Here is a 9,419-nt window from a genome sequence, read left to right as displayed (position 1 = left end):
TGCATACGAGAACTGTAGGATGGCATTGAAACGGAAATCCTGTGGCCTGGATAGGCTACTGACCGGCTTGACTCAGTGAAAGGCTGACACATAGTGGAGACCTTGTCAGTATTTCCGTTTGTGCTGTTGAAAGTGTGAAGTGTCAGGTTGTGTAGGAGGTGGAGTTGCGTGGGCGCACGAACGCACCCATGCACATGCACATAATCATACCTACTGATTTTCTCGAGGCCTGACTAAGTGCGTTGGGTTTACTACGCTGCGGTGGCAGAATGGTTAAGACGCTCAGCTGCCAATACAGAGAGTCCGTGAGGGTGTGGGTTCGAATCCCGCTCTCGCCCTTTCTCCTAAGTTTGACTGGAAAATCAAACTGAGCGTCTAGTCTTTCGGATGAGACGATAAACCGAGGTCCCGTGTGCAGCACGCACTTGGCGCACTGAAAAAGAACCCATGGCAACGAGAGTGTTGTCCTCTGGCGAAATTACGTAAAATGAAATCCACTTTCATAGGTACACAAATATGTAAGCATGCACTCGAGGCCTGACTAAGCGCGTTGGGTTATGCTGCTGGTCAGGCATCTGCTCAACAGATGTGGTGTAGCGTGTATGGATTTGTCCGAACGCAGTGACGCCTCCTTGAGAAAGTGAAACTACTACGCTGCTGGTCAGGCATCTGCTTGGCAGAGCCGTGGTGTAGCCGTATATGGATTTGACCGAACGCAGTCAGTGACGCCTCCTTGAGCTACTGATACTGATACTGATACACCGTGGCAGATATAGGTATACACTGCGGCGGCACACACGCACTGACTCTGGCACAGACAAACGCTGGCACCAGTGACTGGCACTGCACGGTGACACACACACTGACTCTCTCTCACACACACACACACACACACACACACACATTGGGCGTGACACACACACGGCACACCGTGACACACACTCAGCCGTGACACACACACACACACACACACACACACACACACACACACACACACACACACACACACACACACACACACACACATGTATCACGTTTGACAGTCTCTACACCTGCTTGGCGTCAGTTTTTTTTTTTTTTTTTTTTTTTTTACATTGAGTCTCACCACATTTTCTCAGTCAGTTTTTTGTTATGAGTGTTTTGACAGTCTCACTTCCTTAACTGACTTTCTTTGTTTATTTCTTCTTCTTCTTTTAACACCGAGTCTCAACTGAAGGCCTTGTATCGGTTGTTGCAAAACTACACGTTTTCTGCGGCACCGGTCTGTACTAGAGTGACTACTACGTTTGTATTGCAGTTACGAGTATTTAATGATGATATGTATTGCAAAATGTTTGGCTTCTTCTTTTCCATTACCGTGCGCTCTCTCTCTCTCACACACACACACACACACACACACACACACACACGGACGGGCTCTGGCCGGGCGCTACGCGCGCGCGTACGGTACTACTGACACACGCGGCACACATGAACATACGCAGCCGACTACAGTTCAAAAGAAAAACGATAACTGATGACAAAATACAGAAAGTAAATTTATATAAACGTATGTAATTTAAAGTGATGGTCTGAGTTCAGTTTAACATACTGTGATATTTAATTTAAATGGGATAGTGTCTTCTCAGTGGGACTTTTCGTAGTGTTATCAGCACAATCGGCAATCGGGTTGCTTCAGTTGCGGAACTTGGAGGGATGTCGAATTGCAAAATATTTAGATTCAACTTTATTTTATATTTATAATTGTGTCCGAGTCTATTTTTCCTGGCTTCGAAAGTGTGCTTTTGAATAAAATATGCGGAAAAAAGATGTTATTTTTTCGCTTCTGACTTTATTGTTGTTGTTGATGATGATGTGTGTGTGAGGGAGTGTGTGTGTGTGTGTGTGTGCGTGTGTGATGTTGGGGGGGGGGGGGGGGGGGGGGGGGGGGGGGGGGGGGGGGGATGCGTGCAATGCCACATTGCTGCTGCCAGACATTGACCTAAGGGAAGTAATTGTGCAATAATATGTTTGGTATCCATCAGTTCGGTGTTATATCCCTTGCTTTCATGAGATTTGTATTTTTTTCTTTTCTTTTTTTTTTTTCTTCATTCCTTCTTGTATGTCTAAATAATGAATGAATGCAGAACTGGCTGGTACGTCTTTTTTGTTATCAATTTTAACATAACCGCGACGAAACAGAGCAGCACTAATAAAAAAGCGCTTTTTGCCCGACAGTGTGACGGGGCCGACGGCCGGTAATTTTTCAGTTGTAATCAGTTTGTTTGGGTTTTTTTTTGGTTCTGAGTGAATCGATATGCCTTCTTCATTTGTTTTTTTTTTCCTTACCCACATCAGGTATAAACATGTCTGTGTGTTTTATAAACATAAAGATGTGATTTTGCGGCACGTTAATGCCGGTGCCGGCGTTGAATCAGTTTGATGTCCGTCCGACGTCACTGAGTGTCATTATTGTCAGTTTTAACGACGACGTGGCGTTCATAATGGTGGTGCTGTGTGTGTGTGTGTGTGTGTGTGTGTGTGTGAGATTGAAAAGTTAATGAGTGCCAATCAGTCGAGATCCATCTAAAGTGAATGTAGGGGAGACTATCGAAAAAACCACCTTGTGCAGTAGTTTGCTCCCTTCTCTGGAGGAAGGTGGAAATCTGTATCGAACACACACACACACACACACACACACGTCGTCATGCATGCACACACAGACGATCGTGATGATTATGTTTTAATTTATCTCCTTTATGTTTCTGGTCTTTGATCGTTAGTTTCCGACATTTGTGTTTGTTTTTCTTTATTCATTCATTGAATTTTGTTTTAAATACTTTTATGTAGTATGTTTAATTCCACTTTTTTTAACCTCACCAGTTAATTCTACTTTTTAACCGGACCAGTTAATTCTACTTTTTGATGTTACCAGTTACCGGACCTGCGTATCTCAGTGTTTGTGTCTGTTGTAAATTATTACTGATTTTTGACTCACTTGTGTAAACAAAGTGAGTCTATGATAAAAATAGGAAAAAATTCAGTTCTTTCCAGTCATCTTGTTTAAAACAATATTGCACCTCTGGGATGGACACAAAAGAACTGAATTTTTCCTATTTTTATGCCTAATTTGGTGTCAACTGACAAAGTATTTGCAGAGAAAATGTCAATGTTAAAGTTTACCACACACACACACACACAGAGACAACCGAACACCGTGTTAAAACATAGACTCACTTTGTTTACACAAGTGAGTCAAAAATGAAGCCTAATTATATGCAAACTGCATTTACTGTTATATTTATATTTTTTGTATTCTCTAAACTTGGCACTTTGATCTGATATTCTGACCCAACAACAAGAGCAGTCATTATTATCATTTTATGTTCAAACAGGAACTTCTTTTGCTAAGCATGGAAGTTTTATTTATTTTGCAAACGTTTTGGTGCAGATAGTAAAAAAGGGAAATTACTCTGTAATTAATGCTAGGGGACTTAATTTGCTTTAAACTGATCTTTCTCATCTTAAACATTACATTTTGAAATTATACTAAATACATAAAAAGCTTGGATTTTTTAAAAGTGTATCACAAGTGAGTCTTGAAGGCCTTGCCTCTCTTGTTTTTCATTCATAGACAATAAAGTTTGTGTATTGTGTGTATTCCTCTCATTCTTCTTCATCGTCCTGTTGATTGTTTCTGTGTTAGTTTTTATGCATTCTTTCTTTCTTTCTTTCTTCTTCTTCTACGTTCGTGGGCTGCAACTCCCACGTTCACTCGAATGTACGCGAGTGGGCTTTTACGTATATGATCGTTTCTACCTCGCCATGTTGGCAGCCATACTCCGCTTTCAGGGGCCGTGTGCATGCTGGGTATGTTCTTGTTTCCATAACCAACCGCGGAACGCTGACATGGATTACACTGAGGATATTTAACGCGCGTATCTGATCTTCTGCTTGCGTATACACACGAAGGAGGTTCAGGTACAAGCAGGTCTGCACATGTGTTGACCTGGGAGATCGGAAAAATCTCCACCCTTTACCCACCAGGCGCCGTTACCAAGATTCCAACCTGGGACTCTCAGATTGAAAGTCCAACGCTTTAACCACCCGGCCACTGCGCCCGTCATGCAATCTTTCTATTTGTCCACAATCTTGCTCATTCTGTTTCCTTTCCGCAGCACCTGTTTTGAGTTCACGCCGGCTTTTGAGTACAGTTCATATAGATATAATAATTTGTTTTCGCTACTGTTTCAAGTACAAAGCGGGTGGCGGAATCTACTGATAAGAGCGTCGAGTTTGCAACCAGAAGGTGGCGAGTTCAAATCCTTGGTGTGCTGAAAGATAGGTATACGAAAAAAAAAAGAAAAAAAAAAAAGGGTGGGGTGGGGAGGGAGGGGGGGTTATGGGTGCGTGGTAGTAGGAGCAGTAAGAGCAGATAAAAATCAGAATTGTGAGGACATTGTGGTAATAGTAGTAATTAGTTGTACCTCGGGAAGGGTCGTCTACGTAAACGATGTCAGTGTTGCTGTGCACGATGTTTAGTTGTTGTGCACTGATGAGGTGTGCTCCAGCTAAGCTGTCCTTGGAGTCACGAGAGCAGCTCCACAATCATTGTATTGTATTGTATTGTATTGTATTGTATTGTATTTCTCTTTTCATCACAACAGATTTCTCTGTGTGAAATCCGGGCTGCTCTCCTCAGGGAGAGCGCATCGCTACATTACAGCACCACCCTTTCTTTCTTTCTTTCTTTCTTTTATTTTTTTCTCCTGCGTGAGGTTTTATTTGTTTTTCCTATCCAAGTGGATTTTTTCTAGAATTTTGCCAGGAACAACCCTTTTGTTGCCGTAGGTTCTTTTACGTGCGCTAAGTGCATGCTGCACACGGGACCTCGGTTTATCGTCTCATCCGAATGACTAGCGTCCAGACCACCACTCAAGGTCTAATGGAGGGGGAGAAAATATCGGCGGCTGAGCCGTGATTCGAACCAGCGCGCTCAGATTCTCTCGCTTCCTAGGCGGACGCGTTACCTCTAGGCCATCATATGGATGCCTGAGGATGATCCAGACCGGACCCACATAGGTTGTGAGAAGTTGGTGCTCACTGCCCAGTGCCCAAGAACCAAGAGGATGATGATGATGGCTGTGATGGCGGTGATGATGATGGTGGTGGTGATGATGGTGATGGTGGTGATGGTTGTGATGATGGTGATGGTGATGGTGGTGGTGATGATGGTGGTGGTGATGATGGTGATGATGACGATGATGGTTGTGACGGTGGTGATGATGGTGATGGTTGTGATGATGGTGATGTTGGTGGTGATGACGATGATGGTTTTGAAGGTGGTGATGATGGTGATGGTGGTGGTGATGACGGTGATGGTTGTGATGATGGTGATGGTGGTGGTGATGACGGTGATGGTTGTGACGATGGTGATGATGGTGATGGTGGTGGTGATGACGGTGATGGTTGTGACGTTGGTGATGATGATGGTGGTGGTTGTGAAGGTGGTGATGATGGTGATGGTGGTGGTGATGATGGTGATGGTTGTGATGGTGGTGATGATGGTGATGGTGGTGGTGATGACGGTGATGGTTGTGACGGTGGTGATGATGGTGACGGTGGTGATGGTGATGGTGGTGATGATGCATACTTTATTGTGGGGAAGCCGTTTGCCATTTTATTTGGGTGGTGGTGGTGGTGGTGGTGGTGTGTGTGTGTGTGTGTGTGTGTGTGTGTGTGTGTGTGTGTGTGTTACATGGATGTGTTTTTATAGAGGGCGGGGTGGGTGGGTGGTTTCCAAAGTTCAATTGCGCGAGTGTATTCTGGTACGTCTTTCTCTACTCTGTCTCTCTCTGTCTCTCTCTGTCTCTCTCTCTCTCTCTCTCTCTCTCTCTCTGTGTGTGTGTGTGTGTGTGTGTGTGTGTGTGTGTTTAGGTACGGGGTGGTGATGGGAAGGTTGTTTGGAGGGGCGAGTTGGGGATGGGGGAACGAAACGTAAACCGCTTTGTGCAGTAGTATTTCTATTCTGGAAAAAAAACAAAACAAAAAAAAACCGCGTTATATCAATTCTTCTGCTTCTTCTTCTCATGAACGTGATAATAAATTTGATCATGGTAACGATGCCAACGACGATGATGACGAAAACAACGATAACGACGATGATGACGATGACGACGACGACGATGATGATAATGATGATAACAATGACGAAGACGCCTAAGTCGAAATGTTGAACCTGGTAAAAGTTTTTCATTTGACATCACCCCATTCCGTCACCAGTGCAGCATGAACAGAGCTAACTACCGAAAATTAATCGGTTATTCCGGCAGAAGTTCTGAAATATGCCAGAGATAATTACGGACGGTAAACTGGGACCGCTTATCCTGTGTTAACCAGGAGGAGACCAGTCAGTTGTTGGACGTTCTGCAAATCGTGACCAGTTGCGACGAGATAATATTCTCTTCAGTGTCAAATGCCATCAAAGAATGTCAGCTTGCTGAAATGCTCTCTTTCGTACGGACTTTCCTGTGCAGTGCAGTTCGAATGTTTTTGTTGTTATTGTTGTATTCTTCTTTTTCTTCAACGTTCCCACGAAGTCTGCAGTCCGCTGGAGCTCTGTAGCCATTCCCCACAGCTTGTCCTGGAGAGCTGCGGGACTGGGCCAGATCTGGCGCCTCAGCTCTTTGTGTAGAGGGCAGTCTTGGTAGGACATGGGCTGGAGTTTGAGGAGCGATGTCACACGGACATTGGTCTGTGTGGGAAATGTCCAGTTTGTAGAGATGGGAGAGGAGCTGGTCTGTGTGGGGAATTTTCAGTTTGTAGAGATGGGAGAGGAGCTGGTCTGTGTGGGAAATGTCCAGTTTGTAGAGATGGGAGAGGAGCTGGTCTGTGTGGGAAATGTCCAGTTTGTAGAGATGGGAGAGGAGCTGGTCTGTGTGGGAAATGTCCAGTTTGTAGAGATGGGAGAGGAGCTGGTCTGTGTGGGAAATGTCCAGTTTGTAGAGATTGGAGAGGAGCTGGTCTGTGTGGGGAATGTCCAGTTTGTAGAGATGGGAGAGGAGCTGGTTTGTGTGGGAAATGTCCAGTTTGTAGAGATGGGAGAGGAGCTGGCAGTGGCCTGTGCGCAGTCTGAGGGATGATGACTTGCTGAGCTCGACACCAGTTGGTGGAGGCTGTCCACCTCTGTTCCCGGATGTACCCGTTCTCGCCAGCTGTTTCTGAAGTGGCTGCGCAGGATGGTCTTTGCCTCCCCAAAGCTAAGCGGGTGGGCAGATTGGGTGAGCCGGCTTCCTGCTTTGGAGAGCTTGTCTGCCTCTTCATTCCCCGCAATGCCACAGTGAGAGGGGATGTACTGTAGTACCGGATGTCGTGGTTCTGTTGTATTGACTTGCATTGGTGTTCGAGTGAAGTAGACTGGAATTACTCGACATCAGCCTTAAATATTTCGTAAAATATGAGAAACAGGAAGAGAAGACGAGGTGTGTGTGTGTGTGTGTGTGTGTGTGTGTGTGTGTGTGTGTGTGTGTGTGTGTGTGTGTGTGTGTTTGCGTGTGTGTGTGTGTGTGTGTGTGTGTGTGTGTGTGTGTGTGTGTGTATGTTTGCGTGTGTGTGTGTGCGTGTGCGCGCGCGCGTGTGTGTGTGTGTGTGTGTGAGAGAGAGAGAGAGAGAGAGAGAGAGAGAGTGCGTTTGTGTGTCTGTGTGTGCCTGTGTCTGTGTCTCAGTGTGTGTGCCGTGCGTGTGCGCGAAGTCGTGTGAGCGAGTGTGGTAAACAAAATTCGATTAATAAAAAGCTTTACAGGTTTTTTTGCCCCCTGAAAACACTCCATGGTATATTCCTTATTACTCAGTAGCTACAAATCACAGGCCTACATGCTTAACTTGAATCTTTTACGTATAACCACCCAAAACCTTACGAAACAGACCCTTTTTGAAATTCTCTCTCTCTCTCTCCACTTTCCCATACTGTCCATCATCATCGTTATGCACTTTTCTCTCAAATAATCCCACCACTTTTCACCATTCTTGAAAGCATGCCCCCCCCCCTCCCTCCTCTCTCTCTCTCTGCTGGCCACACGAAACGAGACATGACGCTGACATTTTGAATCGAGACAGATCATCTCTGATTTACTTCAGTACGCACGTCGGAAGGCCACCCATGTTCACAATGTGCATGCATATTGTGTCATATTCGTTTTTCAAAGTAATAAGTGGAAACTAACCAAAACGTGAGTAGTGTTTGAATCCGACAGAACTCTTCAACATCTTTTGTGACGTAAAAGCAAGAGTCTGAAACCGACAGATTTCAACACCTTTGGAAACGCATTTAGTTGATATGATAATTAACAGTTCACGAGCTAAACCTTAATAGAAGTGAACTTCCTTGTCCACGTCTTCAACAACACTGTGTAAAGGATTGGGATCCTTTCAATTTGTTCCAAACATATTAGCAGATTTAGGACATTTTCCACCCTGTTGCGGCTGACAGCGACAAACAGTAGAGGGGCCCCTGAACATGGATACGATGCGTTCTCACTGTAGTGTTGTGCTGTGGTGGTGGTGTTTGATGATGGCGATCGTCTGCCAAGTGTATGGATTACGAAGGAAAGTCGAGGAGCAGTATTTGAGCCAGTTCCCGTCTGACGTCACCTTTCAGGTAGGTGGCTGACGCGATGCAATGCAATAATGTGCGATGCAATGAAATGCTATAAATGCAATACAGTGCAATACAATACAATACAATACAACAACAACAATAATAATAATAATAATAATAATGGTATTTCACGAAAGTCCTGACTCGCGCTGGCCTCCCGACCATGTATACCATACTGAGACAGCGTCGGCTGCGCTGGCTGGGCCACGTTCGCCGCATGGAAGATGGTCGCATCCCAAAAGACATCCTTTATGTAGAGCTCGCCACGGTGCAGAGAAGCATCGGCCGCCAACAGCTGAGATACAAAGACGTTTGCAAACGTGACATGAAGGCACTTGAGATCAACACTGAGTCCTGGGAGGGCCTTGCAGATGACCGCAACAGATGGAGAAGCACTCTCAAGAATCAGCTACGGATTGGTGAGGACAAACTGTCAGCTGCTGCAGCAGAAAAGCGAGCTCGCAGAAAAGGGACGGCAGCCGACAGACCAGCAGCAGCTTACACATGTGATCGCTGCGACAGAGACTGTCTCTCTCGCATCGGTCTCTACAGTCACAGGCGACGCTGCTTGATCCAAGCAGACAACCCAATTAGACATTAGGTCGGATATACTCTATCCATGGTCAGCCATGACCGAAGGAGGCCTGTTTGAATAATGGTATTTGTATAGCACTGAATCTTGTGCAGAGACAAATCAAAGCGCTTTCGCACCAGTCATTCACGCGTATGCATAACTCTAAAACTGGAGAAACTGAAGACAAAGAAAATGCAGGGAAGGGAGGCT

At 45.3% G+C, this 9,419-nt stretch overlaps 1 protein-coding gene across 1 annotated transcript in view; it reads left to right on the top strand.

The window, feature by feature from the left end:
* Window positions 1-8,131: 8,131 nt before the first annotated feature.
* The window catches only part of LOC143276124 (uncharacterized), a 12,407-nt gene continuing 11,119 nt past the window's right edge, over window positions 8,132-9,419 (top strand). The window contains exon 1 of the mRNA XM_076580532.1: window positions 8,132-8,635. Within this exon, the coding sequence (XP_076436647.1) occupies window positions 8,495-8,635 (141 nt within the window). The 5' untranslated portion in view covers window positions 8,132-8,494. The remainder of the gene's footprint in view (window positions 8,636-9,419) is intronic.

This window comes from Babylonia areolata, chromosome 31 (genome assembly GCF_041734735.1).
Source record: "Babylonia areolata isolate BAREFJ2019XMU chromosome 31, ASM4173473v1, whole genome shotgun sequence".
Taxonomy (NCBI): Eukaryota; Metazoa; Mollusca; class Gastropoda; order Neogastropoda; family Buccinidae; genus Babylonia; species Babylonia areolata.
This window is presented reverse-complemented; position numbering and strand designations above follow the sequence as displayed.